The sequence below is a fragment of the Dreissena polymorpha genome, chromosome 13 (assembly GCF_020536995.1).
Source record: "Dreissena polymorpha isolate Duluth1 chromosome 13, UMN_Dpol_1.0, whole genome shotgun sequence".
NCBI classification, from domain to species: domain Eukaryota; kingdom Metazoa; phylum Mollusca; class Bivalvia; order Myida; family Dreissenidae; genus Dreissena; species Dreissena polymorpha.
In genome coordinates this window covers 68,218,898-68,235,405 of record NC_068367.1, presented here as the reverse complement: position 1 = coordinate 68,235,405, position 16,508 = coordinate 68,218,898, and the positions used below count along the sequence as shown (strand labels likewise).

The 16,508-nt window shown below is 33.3% G+C and overlaps 1 protein-coding gene across 1 annotated transcript; it reads right to left on the bottom strand.

Moving 5' to 3' along the window:
- Positions 1–449: 449 nt before the first annotated feature.
- LOC127855920 (pentraxin fusion protein-like) lies at positions 450–15,830 on the bottom strand. The gene is made up of 8 exons (XM_052391834.1): positions 15,768–15,830; positions 14,354–14,428; positions 13,744–13,830; positions 12,521–12,603; positions 12,225–12,296; positions 2,872–2,983; positions 1,211–1,438; positions 450–740 (listed from the first exon to the last, which is right to left on the bottom strand). The coding sequence occupies exons 3-8, from the start codon at positions 13,808–13,810 to the stop codon at positions 511–513; spliced, it is 792 nt and encodes a 263-aa protein (XP_052247794.1). The 5' UTR covers positions 13,811–13,830; positions 14,354–14,428; positions 15,768–15,830; the 3' UTR covers positions 450–510.
- Positions 15,831–16,508: the final 678 nt, after the last annotated feature.

The window sequence follows — 16,508 nt, the reverse complement described above, 5'->3', positions numbered from 1 at the left end:
ATTATGAAAAATGTCGTTCCGACATTTAAATATATTAACTATAAAGGTGGGGAATAAACGAATACAAGCGAAGGTACTTGACTCTACCGCTGTGTATGTATAAATTCTGAGTTTATTGTGAGGGCTGTCCGTCTGTATGAATTGTATTGTACATACTCGTGTGAAAATTCAGTTGCTTGAGTAGATGTCAACCATTGGATTAAAAAGTGTAATACAAATGGATTATTTTCCTTTTTGTTCTATTTGATTTGGATTGCTATGGTATCATCGTCTGCAAACGAGCTTTATACTTATTTGTGAGGTTCGGCTGCTTTTCACACAGGCTTAAGACACCATTGTTGTGATTAATCATTAGATTGCAGAGAATCCAGCTTAAATTGCATCCGTATATTTGAAAGACGAAAACAATTTTAAAAGAACGTTTTGCCTTTTTTTCGAAGTACATGTAGTTAACACGAATTTCGATATTTTATTTGGCGAAATAACGCAAATGCACAGGCTTTGAGTTTTCTAGAGGCCAAACACTTCAACTTCACACAACTGAAGCCACTCGTAATTTGGATCTGTTTGCTGGACCCTCACCCAGCGGCCTACAGTATTCCTGGGACAGTCGATTGTCACCGTATTTCCATCGGAGCTATGGCCAACGTACGTGCCACACGTTTGGAAAAGTGGTGAATCCTTAGGCAGCAGAGTTGCGTTGACATTACTGATCTCCACTTTCAGATGAATAGAACGTCCTTCAATAGAAACACATTATAATGATTAAAAATAATAATGTTGACTATTGTCACCAGGTCGCTGAATAAATATTTGTATTCAACGCTAGTTTATCTTTTGCTACATATTTTACAGAATAACGATACTTTCATTCTTATCATTGAAAACATTCAAACCAGTTAGTATGTATATCAATATGTTGATCAGTGAATATCATGTTTACATACATTATCACTATCTGAGATTGCATGCAACTAGATTTAATTCTGATCAGTACCGCACTAATCATTAACATCTAGGTCTTATGTGTAGACAACTTATATTAGGTAGAAACATCAACTACCCTTAATCAGCCCGAATCATAAGGACAGGCGGACGATGTACACAACTCAACGTGGTAATAATCAATTTGTACATATGTGGTAACACTCGGACGAGTTATAAAAGAGAACTAATGAATTAAGAGATAGATGATAATTAAATGCTTTACCATCATCAGCATCATCTCTGTTGTGTAGTTTAACGTTGGTAACGTGGAACTCGTGTCCCAGATCTACCGCCCACCACGGGTAATGCTCTCCATCGGCCGTGCACATACATGACTGCCCTGTGAAATAATTCTTGGTAGTGTCCCCATCCACCGCGCGGTCAGCCGTCCCGCCCGAAGAATGGACCGAGCTCTGGTAGGCAGGTTTGTGGAAAGCAAGGTTTACAAAAGCTGAAAAAAGACTTGTGTCAGTTATAATATGTATTATACACAAAGATCAATCTGAAAGAGATCGTTGCTGTTTGTATTCACATTTTCATAACAAGATCATCGGAAAAAATACGAATAAAACCGAATCAACGTTGATGACATGTTTTACGGAACTTCTATCGCAAAAGCCTCCTAATAAAAGTTTTTGTTACACTATGTATTTTTTTTCATTTCAGTAGACATGAGCGCCATTGATAGATCCAATGTTATATGTTGATAACGATGGGCTTGTCTAAGAGGTTTCAGCGTGGCCTTCAACTGGTTTTAACCATCAATTCTTTGTATTGCACTCTCGAAAAAGATGGGCCAGGCTATAATTATTGTTGATGTTTTATGAGAGGATGTATTAACAGTCCTGTATTGTTTTGGTAATTGGACACTTGTTCTAGATAGAAGACTAGCGATACATCTATTGGACACTTGCCCTAGATAGACGACTAGTGATATATCTTTTGGACACTTGCCCTACATAGAAGACTAGCGATATATCCACTTGCCCTAGATAGAAGACTAGCGATATATCTATTGGGCACTTGCCCTAGATAGAAGACTAGCGATATATCTATTGGACACTTGCCCTAGATGGAAGACTAGCCATACATCTCCTGTTCACCTTTCTGGAGTTTATTTATTGATACATGTGTATATTTATACGACACATGTCAACGATTTTTGTATCTCTGGTTAGTTAGATAGAAAATGTCGGTATCAGCATATCGCTAGGAATAGAGTTCCAGTTATGAATAAAACCAGTAAGATTATGTTAAATTAAAAGTACTGTTTCCTTAACCCTCCCCGTTCTTTCAAGTATTTTGTTACATTAAGGAAGCATTATTAAGGAAGCATTGACTATGGAAATGAAAGTAGTACATTTCCTCTTAAACCTAGGTTATTTTATCATGAATAATGCTATATCATGTTGCTCAATAGTCAATAGAATTCCAGATATATTAACATGAACAATTTCCAAAACAATTTCAGACATACTAACATACACAATTTTAAATAGAATTTTAGATATACTAACCTAAAACAATTTCCAACAGAATTTCAGATATACTGACATGAATAATGTGCTATAGAATTAAGATATACTAACATGAACAATTTCGATTAGAATTTCAGATATATTAACATGAATACTTTACAATAGAATTTGAGATATACTAACATTGAACAATTTCCAATAGAATTTCTGATATACCGACATGGAGAATTTCAAATAGAATTTCAGATATACATGTACTAACGTAAACAATGTCCGATAGAATTTCAGATATACCATGATTAGCAATTTCAAATAGAATTTCAGACTTACTTACATGAACAATTTCCAATAGAATTTCAGATTTACTACCATGAGTAATTTCAAATTGAATTTCTTATATACCAACATGAACAATTTCCGTTACAGAGATCAACGCTGCAACAATATGCGCATCTATTCGTGCTTCTCTTGCCAACCACAAATACGTTGCTTGTAGCTTCTGCCATTCCTTCGCATAACTAAATATATAATAAGATTCATTCACAAATTCATATAAAACAACTGTTGCAACAGCTACATTTAAAAGTAATTACAAATGTGCAAGAGAGATACCAACGGTACTAAATAGAAATTGCACCGTTAAGGGGTTGGAACTGTAATAACTGTACTACGGCATGTTGATTTTCTGTTATTTGTTCGGAAAAAGTATTTTGTTTAAAAAAATTAGGACCTTAGTTATGTATTATGGGATAAAGGATATAGTTAAACGTGTGTGTTCTATTTGTTTTACGCTGTGGCTAACAAAATATAATCAATGGATACATGATGGGTTCATATAAATCACTTAGAATGTGTACAGGGCCCGTATTCACCACATTATTCTTCGACTTAAGTGAGAGAATCAAGAATACTCTCTTAACAGCATTATTCAAAGATTAAAGTACTTTAATTGAGGCAACCACGGCATCCGCTGCCTTTATCTTCATCTTTCTTCTTGTAGAAGATTCAGCTAACGACAATTTGATTCTAAATCTATTGTATAGTCTTAAGTCTAAGAAAGGTTTGGTGAATACGGACTCAGATCTTCGTCAGTTTCGTCAGATTGCACATTCAAACTGGACCATTGTAAATAGAAATTTATCTGGTCTTGTTAATGTATAACTCCTTTGTTTCGAAATTTTGCAAAATGGTGTTTTTTTTGTTTTTTTTTCATAGTACATTTTGCTAATTGTGCTCATATAATATTGATTCGAAACAAATAAGTATTTCAATTAAGAAGGAGATAACTAAACAACTTAAATCAGTTGATTTCTTTTCAGCAATATTGCATTTTTGTGAACTTTCAAAATAAACAATTTAAAACAGGAAGTTAGTGCAGCTTACTGCTACTGAAAATGCATTCGTAACACATTGATAAACAAAAAAAGTAACTGCTCAAAAGAAGTTAAAAAATGACAACCAGCGACATGCCCTTTTAGCCTTGGAGAAACCATGCTTATTTCATTTACAGCTATCATAATATTAACTACATAAAATATTTAATATGAACGAAAACATGTATTGCATTATGTGTTAACAAACGCAGTTGGGTATGAAATAGTTCATAATTCTAAGATTATTTGGCTCACCAAAGCAATAGTTTTAATAATTACCTACATTTTCTACAGCATAGTTCTATCGTGCAAACACATGTTTATATATGTGAAAACTACCGATAGTTAATAGTCAGGTTATAAGGTAACAAAAAATATGTACGCAGTGTACCTACACAGGGTGCTGGAGGTTTCGGTAAATGACAAGTTCGGTAAATTGATTTATATAGTAAAAGCCGTGGAGGTTTCGGTAAATTGATTTTAATGAGGAGGTATACCTACAACGAGGTGTTAATGACACCTATTATAGGCTTACAATAACATTAGGGGCATTTATTTGCAAACTGTGGATTAATTTTGAGTTGAGTAATTAATGCTATGCTATGGTAAAGAATTAAGGAAATGAATGAGCTACCTCTGAAAAACGAATTCTGTTAGGAAATTTTTGGTTAATTTTACGATTTAAATAACGAAATACTGTTGTTTGTTTTTTAAATTGGTGCTTTTATTTAAATAACATAATAGTAACATAATAGTAAAAAGAAATAATGATTTATGGCGGAATCAATGTAAGCTCTTCAATTAAGTTTAATGCTATTTTAAAAAGTTTCTTGTAAGATATGATTTAATAAAAATGAGTTCATGTTGAATTTTATATTTATTTATATGTTTTATTATTTCTTTCTGGTTGAGAAAAACACAAGAAAAAACAATATATAAAATTTAATACGTGTAAGTAATTAATAAAAAGTAATATAATGATACGCGTTATGTTTTATAATTATGTTTAGTGCGCGTGCCATTGAACGTTGAGTTAAACGAAGAGATACACATAATTGAAAACTGATAAAAATGACATCTAACACAACGCCAGCCGAATGAATACACTGTGTAACAGCAAGCTGCTGTGATGATCATTATCTTAACAAATTAATACACAGCACCTGGCTACTGTACTGGAACAATGGGTTTTACGGCCAAAATAACTGATATCATTTTTTGCCTAAACAAATCGGTTCAATAAAAAAATAATAACTGATTTACTTTGTAATCCGTTTTATTTACCATATATTATAAATAAGCAACAACTAAACCTTGGATACAATATATATTTGAATATTTCATGTCATTTAAAAAAAATGAGGGAGTAATCACATATTAATTAGATACATTTTTGACACACTACAATATTAATACGACACATTATTATCATTCAGATTTTCCGCATGCTGATTTAATTTAATTACATTTCTAATACAAATGAGATACATGTACGACACTATTCAATTTAATGTTACATTTCAACCATAAACTCGGCCACCAGTGTTAAAGCATGTTCACGATCTAAACATATATGTCTATATTATTTTAAGAATAATACCTTATGTGCTGAACTGATTGTAGGAAAAAGAAGCGAGAAATTTATTTATATACGAAACAAACATATTTAATCTTAGTATTTTAAACCACCGAAACTTAATCATTATACAAACCTGAGGTAGTTTGCCAACATAATGAATATGTTGCCCAGCTCTTGCCACGTGGAGGCCACCTCTTGTAAGAGCCACATTATTATATTTTTTTAACTAATACGCTTTAATTAAGGTTTTTATCAACTAATTGTTTAAAAACATATATAAAATACAAAACGATCATGACCTTAATATATAATTTACCTCCATCGATTAGAATATTAATAGGTTGCAAGCCTGGATAATTAATAATAACACTTTGCAAACATCTCTAATTTGATAAAATCAAGTCCGTACATTTAAACAGATAATTTAATTAGTGCCAAACAACTCAATTAATGTACATCAAAATTAATCCACAGTTTGCAAATAAATGCCCCTAATGTTATTGTAAGCCAATAATAGGTGTCATTAACACCTCGTTGTAGGTATACCTCCTCTATAAAATAAATTTACCGAAACCTCCACGGCTTTTACTATATTTTGCGCATGCGCGTGTGTGAAGACGTGAAATTCGTAGCTGTGACAAAATGTTAAAATTTAAATGGATTTAATGCAATGAAGTGAGTAAAATTTGGACTAATATGAAGCGCAACATCCATGCTAAATGTCTCCAAAGAAAAGTAAAAACTCAAAAGAAGGTAAAAAGGAAAATTTAAGTTCTAAACGAAAAACAATATCACCTATTGAAACTGAACAAGCGAGCACGGGATTCCCGCACATTAAAACCTGTCAAACAGGTTCAAACTCGAGTGTAAACAACGACGACGAAGCGAAACGTGTAAACAGGTCAACTACGCCAACGCATTTTACATTTGGTAGCACAGTTAACAGTTCGCAATATCATATCCCTGAATATAATTGGAATATGAATTTTCCGGGAGCACCACAATACGGAACGCAGTTTGGAATCGCATCCCCTCCCTGCAATCAATTTGGGACTTTCAGTCAAGGCAGTCAGGTACCTCCGATGTGGGCATCCGAAATGATCGAGGACGTGAAAAAGATCAAAACGCAAGTATCAAAAATCGATAAAATTGAAGAGTGCATGAACAAAATGATCAAAAGAGTTGAATATCTCGAAGAAAAAGTAAATTCCATTGAAACAAGTCTAAATTTCTTTAACGAACAATTTGAAATGACAAAGAAAACGTTAACGGAGTCGAAAAACCAAATCAAAGATTTTCATGAAAAGGTGACGAAAATCGAAGATACACTACACACATATGACAAAAAAATCACCCAGATTGATGAAGCTACCGACAAACTTGAATTTCATAGCTTACGTGAAAATCTTCTGTTTCATGGTATTGCGGAAACGTCAAGCCAAGAAAACTGTGACGAAATTATTAAAACGCTCATTAAAGAAGTTCTCCACATCGACAAAAATATCATCCTTGACAGAGTACACAGAATAGGTCAGAGTAAACCATCTAAAACGAGACCTATTGTAGCAAAATTCCATCTTTACGAAGATCGAGAGCTGGTGCGAAAAACAGCAATTGAGCGGAGCCAAGACCTGAAAGCACTCCATCAAGGCATCGGTATCCAACAAACGAGGGGGACCCTAGAGAAAAGACGCAACAAGCAGCACTTGGTAGACCGGGAACGAGCAGCCGGTAGAACAACAAAATGGGCGGGACCGAAACTACTATCCAGAGGAGCGGACGGGAACTTCCGGGAAGTTAATATGTAGGACACTGAGAAGTTCAAAATCATCTCGTGGAATGTGAACGGACTCAATAGAAAAATAAATGACTGTGACTTTCTACAATTAATCAGCGATTACGACCTTGTGGTATTAAGTGAAACTTGGACAAGCAAAACGCAATCAACAAACATCGAAATTCAAAACTATCTTAGTGAACACATTTATGGACATAAATCATATGGGATTAAAAAAGGTCGTCAAGCCGGAGGTATTTCAATTTATTATAAAACAACATTTAAAAATAAAATAACTGTTGCAGAAAAAGATAATTATGGAATAGTATGGTTGAAATTAGATCAATCACTGTTTGATTTTGATAAAAATGTATACTTATGTTGTACATACATTCCACCTATCACTTCAAAAGTATTAAAAGACAAAGATTTTGATTTTTTTGAGGAATTAGAAAAAGGCATCGAAAAATATTGTAATTTAGGCCTTACATACATTGTTGGAGATTTAAACTCAAGAACTGGGAATTTATCAGACATATTAGAATATGACAAACATTTAGATGGCGATACCACTTTAAATACAAACAACTCTTACTTTACGCCCACGAGTTTTCCTAAACGCATGAATCAAGATCACGTGATTGACATTCAAGGTCGCGCTTTGATCTCCATGTGCAAAATCACCAGTCACATTATTGCCAACGGTCGAGTAGCGCAAGATAAACATGGGAATTACACTTTCAGTTCATCACGTGGCCTCAGTGTAACGGATTATTTATTAATGCAAAAGGATTCGCTCGAGCGGAATTTTGTTAAAGAATTTGAAGTTCTAGACTGGACAGAATTTTCTGACCATGCAGCTCTATATTTTAGTTTAAATATGAAAAATCACACCAAAAAGACACCATTTAATATTAATGAATCTAATACAACAGAAACTAAAAAAATAGTGTATGACGAATCTAAAATTAATGAATTTAATACGTTAATAAAAAATACAATTCAAAACTTAAATACATTGTTTGATGAAAATAAAACGGTAGATGAGAAAACTAGTATTTTGACTAAATATCTTCAAGAAAACAGTGCATGCATATTCGGCAAAGTAATAAAAATAAATTCGCACAACAGGCAACATAAAAAACCACAATGGTTCGATTCAACCTGTAAGAATGCAAAAGACAATTTCAAACACGCAAAAAATGCTTTCAATAAAAGTAAAACTGATGCAAACAGACACAATTTTATTCAGCACAGAACAAAATATAACGATGTAAGACGAAAAGCAAAACACCGCTATAGAGTCGTAGAAGGGGCACGGTTAACTAATATAGCTAAAACACAGCCTAAATTTTTTTGGAAAAATATTAAAAAATGTCATAAACAACACGCGAGTATTCCCGACAACATCAATATAGAAAACATGTATGAACATTTCAATAATTTATATAGTAATGATATAAACGACATGTCCAATGAAAACATTGACAATATTCATGACAACACTAGCAACAGCGAAACAAATGATTTTCTTGACTCCCCGATAACAGAGAATGAAATACAACAAGCATTATCAACACAACACAACGGAAAATCAAGCGGGCCGGATCAGATACCAGCTGAAATAATCAAAGCTTCATACACCATCATAAAACCACATCTGACACATATATTCAATAACATATTTGAAAGTGGAAATTACCCGAAAGATTGGGGACTAGGTTACATTACACCAATTTATAAAAGTGGTGACCCAAATCAAGCAGAAAACTATCGCGGAATAACCCTAAATAATATAATATCAAAGATTTATTCACAAGTGTTATTAAACCGACTAACCAAATGGTGCGAATCGAACAAATCAATATCTGAATTCCAATACGGTTATCAAAAAGGCAAAAGTACTGTAGATTGTATTTTTATACTAAACAGTCTAATAAATAAAGTACTAAATTCGGGCCAAAAATTATACTGCATTTTCATTGATTATGCTAAATGCTATGATAGCATAAACCGTGCACTATTATGGCAAAAACTGATATCGCAAAAAATTAGTACCAAATTTGTATCCGCGTTTCGAGCTATGTATACTTCTGTTAAGGCAGCCGTTAAAATGAAATCACAAATATCCGATCATATAATATCTAATACAGGAGTAAAACAAGGAGACCCGTGTTCAAGCATACTTTTTTTAATGTTCGTCAATGATATGGTAGAGAACATAAACTCAAACATAGAAGGAATTATAACGATTAACGACATTAAGTTTTTCTTGTTATCATACGCAGATGATCAAGTTCTATTTTCGACATCACCAACATCATTACAATCAATGTTGAATGACATTGAAAATTACTGCATAGTATCTCAACTTAAAATTAATACACGTAAAACGAAGGTCTTGATCTTTGAAAAAAGTAATCGCCATACAAATTATAACTTTTACCTCTACGGGGAATTATTAGAAATAGTGACATCTTTCAAGTACTTAGGTATAACACTATTTAAGAATGGTAACTGGTATAAAACAGCCCAAACACTAGCAGAACGCGGAAATAGATCTCTACATAAACTTTTCACTATTATTAATCAATACGAATTCTCAACACGCGAACAATTAAACCTATTTGATAAGCTAGTCACCCCAGCCCTACACTATTCAGCAGAAGTATGGGGATTTACGAAAGGTAAAGAAATCGAAATAATACATACAAAACTACTTCGAAAAATCTTAAAAGTAAACAAATCTACAAATCTAGCTGGTATGTACGGAGAATTAGGACGATACCCGCTATACATAATACGCAAATTACAAATATTCCGCTATTGGTTAAAAATACTTAAATCAAGTGATAACAGTATAACAAAAACAATATACTCTGTGATATTTAACGATGCACAACAAAATATCACATACAACCATCGAAATTGGGCGTCACACATAAGAAACACTCTTGACGAGCTTGGGTTAAGCAATATATGGGCGGATCAAACAACTATCATAAATCAAACCGATCAAACATTCATCTACAACACAATTAAACAACGTTTATTAGATAATTACAAACAAAGCTGGTATAGTGAAATAAATAATTCCCCTAGACTCATGAGCTATTGTAGATTTAAACACACTTTTGAGTTAGAACCATATCTTGATTTTATAACAAATAAGAAATACAAAACATCACTTACACGATTTCGATTATCGTCACATAGATTAGAAATCGAAAGAGGTCGTTATAATAACATACTACGCGATAATAGAAAATGTAAGTTTTGCAACGGACACGCTATAGAAAACGAGTATCACTTTCTACTTGTTTGTCCTTTATATAGAGAAATTAGAAAGAAACATTTAAAATCATATTTTCAAAGGTGGCCAACGTTCAATAAATTTGACTTTCTAATGCAGTCGGCAAATAAAAGAGACATAATAAGCCTTGCTAAATATATTTTCAATGCTAATGAAATGCGTAATAATATAGACAATCAGTTATAATTGTTAACTTCTACAAGACATAGCCATGTTAATTTTTATACGCCCGTCTATGACGGGACGTATTATGGTATACCCCGCGTCCGTCTGTCCGTCCGTCTGTCCGTCCGTCTGTCCGTCCGTCTGTCCGTCCGTCTGTCCGTCCGTCCGTCCGTCCGTCCGTCCGTCTGTTAATGTCGTACGCTACGTCAAATATCCTTTGACAGATTTTCTTCAAATTTTAACACAATCTTAATATTGATAAACCCTGATCCCCTTTCGTTTTTGACGGAATTCTGAATTGTCGTTCCAGAGTTATGGGACTTTGTTCGTCAAAATTTCGTGATTTCATTGAATGTCCTACTGTAGCTCAAATATCCTTCGATGGATTTTTTTCAAATTTCAACACAATCTTAATATTGATAAACCCTGATCCCCTTTCGTTTTTGACGGAATTCTGAATTGTCGTTCCAGAGTTATGGGACTTTGTTCGTCAAAATTTCGTGATTTCATTGAATGTCCTACCGTAGCTCAAATATCCTTCGATGGATTTTTTTCAAATTTTAACACAATCTTAATATTCATAAACCCTGATCCCCTTTCATTTTTGACGGAATTCTGAATTGTCGTTCCAGAGTTATGCGACTTTGTTCGTCAAAATTTCGTGATTTCATTAAATAAACTGAAGTACAAAAATGATTCAAAGGGTTATTTATTACCTTACTACTTCATTGGCGAACGACGGGCGTATCATGCGCTCATGGCGCAGCAGTTTATTATTTTATTTTTTTTCATTGAATATGTTTGTATAATTAAAATAATTCTACATTTTCCTCGTATTACAGTTGATGATATAATTATATTGATTACTGCTGTACGTACTACTGTTTTTTGTAAACTTCTCTTATTGAATATTGAATCAATGTATGTTTAACACACACACTGCGTAACTTTCTGTTTTGTGGCAAAAAAGCATTGTATTATGCTTATATGCTAATAAAGGTTGTTGTATATAAATCAATTTACCGAACTTGTCATTTACCGAAACCTCCATAACCCCCTACACATATCAGAAAGGACTTACGAATCAAAACACGTTTATTATATAATGTAAAATACAGGACAATCATTTTGGGAAATAAAAGGACTTGTTTCCGCTTTTTGTATAATTTAATGTATTTTATGAAAAGCATATTTATTAAAAACACTACTATTTTGAATAGTCTAAAAATACAATTATGATAATAATTAAAAAAAAAAATTGCATTAACAAGTTTACCTGACGCGATATTAAAACCCGTGACCTCAAGTTGTAAAAGCCAACGAACTACCTCGAAACAAAGAAGGCACTTAAAAGATTGCTATCTTGTAATTTTGCTCGAATGTTGATTGCTTTACTCGGACAATTTTCGGATTGATGGAAATTAGGCGACATTACAAGAACACCATTACAGTGCTCACAGCTTAAGAATTGTAATAAGCTGATTTAATTTTCATATAAATATATGGTCTGTTCTCATTAAGAATAGTTTGATTTCTATAAATGTATACATACGTCATAACTCTCGCATCCAGACCAGAAATAAACAACGCCATGTGGAGCAATAATCTCCTGGACACTACATGCCTACAAAGAGTACCAAAACATAATGTGGTGAGTATTCTCCCTTTTTCTATATAATGCGGTTATGCCATTTACTTTTATACTGCGAATACACAAAATACACGCATTCTTTTAACCCATACACATTTTGTACGGTGTGCACGATAGGGATTGTGTTTGCAATAAGATAGTGTTCATAGTTAATCACAGTGACCATTACAAATATAATTATAATTTTTATTGTTTACCATTTCGGATTCACATGTCGTAGAACTCCGACAATCCTCGGGGTTGTCTGTTCGATCGCAGGCGAAACATATTGGACCAGTCACTTATGAAATACGATAACTTTTACAGTTTAAATAATAAAAACCAAGTAACTTTTAAATCCCACGAGATATTACCATAAAATAATACATTGCATTCAGCCGAAAGTCCTTTCTTGAAAGCAAGTGACCAATTGCCAATACAATCCAAGAGAATTCATGAAACAAACGTAACACACAATGCCAATGTACCAATAAAACTAAAACCAAATAATATCGGCGTATTTATTGAACATTTTTATTCAGCAGCTAATAACCATTACACAACAAACAGCATTCGTACTTGGGACAGTCTTTGCAAAAACAATCAAATCGAAGAAAAATGAAAGGTATATGCCATCAAAAATCAATCATATTCTTGTTGCACAATAAGTTAGAACTTAATTAGCAAACATATATGATTTACAATAAAGTATTTACTATATAATTAACAAAACAAATTTGATAAAACTTATATTTGACTTAGAATTGGTTGAAACAAAAATCATATGAACAAGGATTGGAAAAAACTACCAGTTTCAGCTCTTTTACAGTTATTGGAAAACTGGGAAGCTTGTTTGGTGTTAACCTATCCGTATTGTTCCTTTTTATTTGCTAATTACACAAAGGTGGGCGCGTATTATTTGTTTGGGATTACAGAAATGTTAAGATTACACCTTTGATGTAAAATATATCGGAGCAGTAAGTTTATCTGGAATGTATACGATGAAATTGTTTGTACTAAGATGTTTTCATCAAGGACGGACTTAGCTGATTACATCGTGCAAAGTAGCAAATATGTTGCTCAAATCGGCCCATTCTTGATATCAAGAATTAAGAACGCAGAACACATTCAAAATTCTCGTTGTGCATCTCATAACGGAGCCATTAGCCACACTGTAAAGGACCATATAATAAAACTTATATACATGTATATATACAACTTAAATGTGTATACGAAGTATAACACCATAAGGAGAAGAAGACATTATCAGAATATAAATTATTGTTTACATCCACTATTTTTTAGCATATAAGAAAATCATTTACAATAAACTCTTTTAAACTTACAACGCAGGAAGCTATCAATGGGGCAAATCTGTAGAAAAAAATGTTACCTATATAGTATATAACAAACAGCGACACTTTCAACAAATCGTTTTTACCTTTTTGCGCATTCAAAGCTACCACGTTACACAATATGAACACGTACAATTTCACACTTCGGAACATTGTCCGTACTCGATGTATGTCTGACGAAAAGTAATCAGAACTGTGTTATCTTACTAAAAAGATAAGACGATACTGTTCTTAATTTAATGGGGAATTGGATTGGAACAGGCCATGCAAACAAGTTTTAACCGTTTGAATGGCGAACCTCACACTGACAAATAGTAATGAACCTCATGCATTGTAATTTAAATCACAAAGCAATTTAATAAAATGTCATTTCAATTCCATTTCTTATTTATAACTTAACTATTTCATATACAACAAAGCAACAGAATAAAAACGTTCTGAGCGACGATGAAATTAATAATACAAATATCACATTCTCCTTCTCGTTTACAAGATTTCAGAAGCTAGCATCAAATAGTTTTAGCCCCAGAGCATTGTTATACATATCAGGAAAGAACTAAAATGCACATTACTAAAAGCCCCATTGAAATCTGTAGTTAAATACGCTAAAGCTATTTAAAAACTAACATATGCACCAAAGACATAATATAACAAGTGTGTGTTTTACGACGAGTAAATACAAAATATCAAATATACCTTGTTTTAAAGATTTCACGAAGTGCTATCATAAAGAACTAGCCCCCGATGATCATCATGCATGCCAGAGGGTAACTGTAATGCAAGGTGTACTAAAATCACATTACATAATTTGGATAAATATGTACATGGTAATATACACTTGATGTTGTGTTTAATTTATCATAATAATTGCCATTTTACAAAATAACAACATGTTTGGCAAGCGTCGTTATAGATATGCCTTCAGTAGGCCACCACATGTTCATCTTCAGTTTAAGTTATTTGTGTCGCACGAATTGGCAGAGTGTAGCTAAGACTACATGTATTATGAAGTATGAGGGCGAAGGTTTAAAAGCAGTTTATAAAGCAGTGAGGGGGGGTGCGTATACGGGAGCTTAACCGTTTTAAATGAGATTAGTTGGAACTTACTTCCATGATGGCATCGTTTTTGTATTTTTCGTGAAGGAATAGTAGATCTGTTTACCCGGTAAGCCAAATGCTATTAATCTTTATTTCAAATGAATACGCCTTTTCGGCTATGCGGTGTGTGCGCTTTCCTCGGTGATTGGTGTACAGTAAAAAATAACTAAAATCTCAAGCACATTTTAAGACCTGACTTCCAATAGTAATTTTTGTTGCACTAATTCAACTCTCAGCTTTATAACCCAAAGGGTTACTGAGAGTTTTAATGGGCCGTCTATTGTCCAAAGGTGCAATATTTCATCACCACTGCAAAGGCTAAGGAACACTGATACTGCAAAAAACGTATCAATGTTTACCGGTCTAAATCACAAACTCATGCAAATGGTACCATTAAAGCAAGAAATAATTGCTTTCTATATACTTTGTTATTCTTTCGTACGCTCTATCCACCATATCGGGAACTGTTGCCATGTTGCCGACAAAACGTGTCGCTATCGGATAGGTCGCATTACACCAATATTTTCCACATTGTGATATTTGATGTACCCCCTAAGTCGATAACGATGTTTTGAGTCGTCGAATATTAACACTGTTCGAAATTTCAAAATGTTAATGACAGCAAGAATAGTGTGTTGAAATATCGTCGTGATTTTTTAGGTTGCATGCCAAGGATAACGTCCGTAGGCTGCCATTCAGGTAAACTTAATGAAGTTTATTCATCGCTTTTCTTAATTGGTAACGATCGACGTCTGTTTAGTGATGCGCACGAAATTTGGGCGCATATTTGCGATTGTGTTTAAGAAATGGTGCATGTTGCTATGACCTATGTCAATGCCTATTATTACCTTTAAATAGTCAGTTACGATGTACACATAGTACGATTGTCAATGTCATGAATAAATCATTGTTTATTGTCTATTTATTAAATGTTTTCTAGTACAATCAATATAATGATATATTGTGAAGTTTTTGCATATTATTTATTAATTCATCATATTATGATGATTACCTTTGTCATAAATTACATTTAACTCGCAAGTATTTCGCGGTATTTTCTCTTTTCTGCCATCTTGAATGTTTACTATTATATGACGTCATCATATGTCATTCATTGAAGATTTGCTTAGTCATGTGACGGCACTCATTGAAACATGCGTATGACGTCACTTTACTACGAGTATAAATAGGGCCAAACTGTCGTTTGGTTTTAGTTGCGTTTTGGCACTCATTGGAAATGGTCATGAATAACGAGGTTAGATGACTTGATTTTTCTTTTAGGCTAAGAAACGAATTACATAAGAAAACAGAAATAATATGAAACTTGAGAAATGACTTTTGTGTTAATAAAAAGCGATATTTTAATTTATGCAGTCTTTATTTTCTTTATTCAGTAGGAAATTTGTGATGTTGGCACCGTCTGACGGCCACCAGACGGACCGGCATTACAATATGGACTCCCAGAGCCGCCATAGCAAAAATTATCAAAGGCTCTGAGTACGTTTATATGGACTAATAGTAATGTATGTGGTACAATATAAGTGTTTTCTTAAATACGTTACTAACTGTAAAATTAATGCTCTACGACACACCTGGCAACCAACTAAATCAATTCACCTATATTCAAGAGGATGGGCTGTGTGGTGGCTGATGTACGAGATTATGATAATTGAATGTGTATCAGCCCTTTTCAGTAATATTTTAATTAAATTAATATATTTATGTAGCAGTGTTCTGTATAAGGAGAACTTAT

Bases quoted from the DNA above. Each gene is read 5' to 3' on its own strand.
- LOC127855920 (XM_052391834.1), bottom strand. From the start codon at position 13,810: ATGTTCCGAAGTGTGAAATTGTACGTGTTCATATTGTGTAACGTGGTA. The intron at 12,297-12,520 runs GTAAACAATAAA...TACTCTTTGTAG, and splicing joins CGACATGTGAATCCGAAATG to GCATGTAGTGTCCAGGAGAT. The intron at 741-1,210 runs GTAAAGCATTTA...TTTCTATTGAAG, and splicing joins CAGAGATGATGCTGATGATG to GACGTTCTATTCATCTGAAA.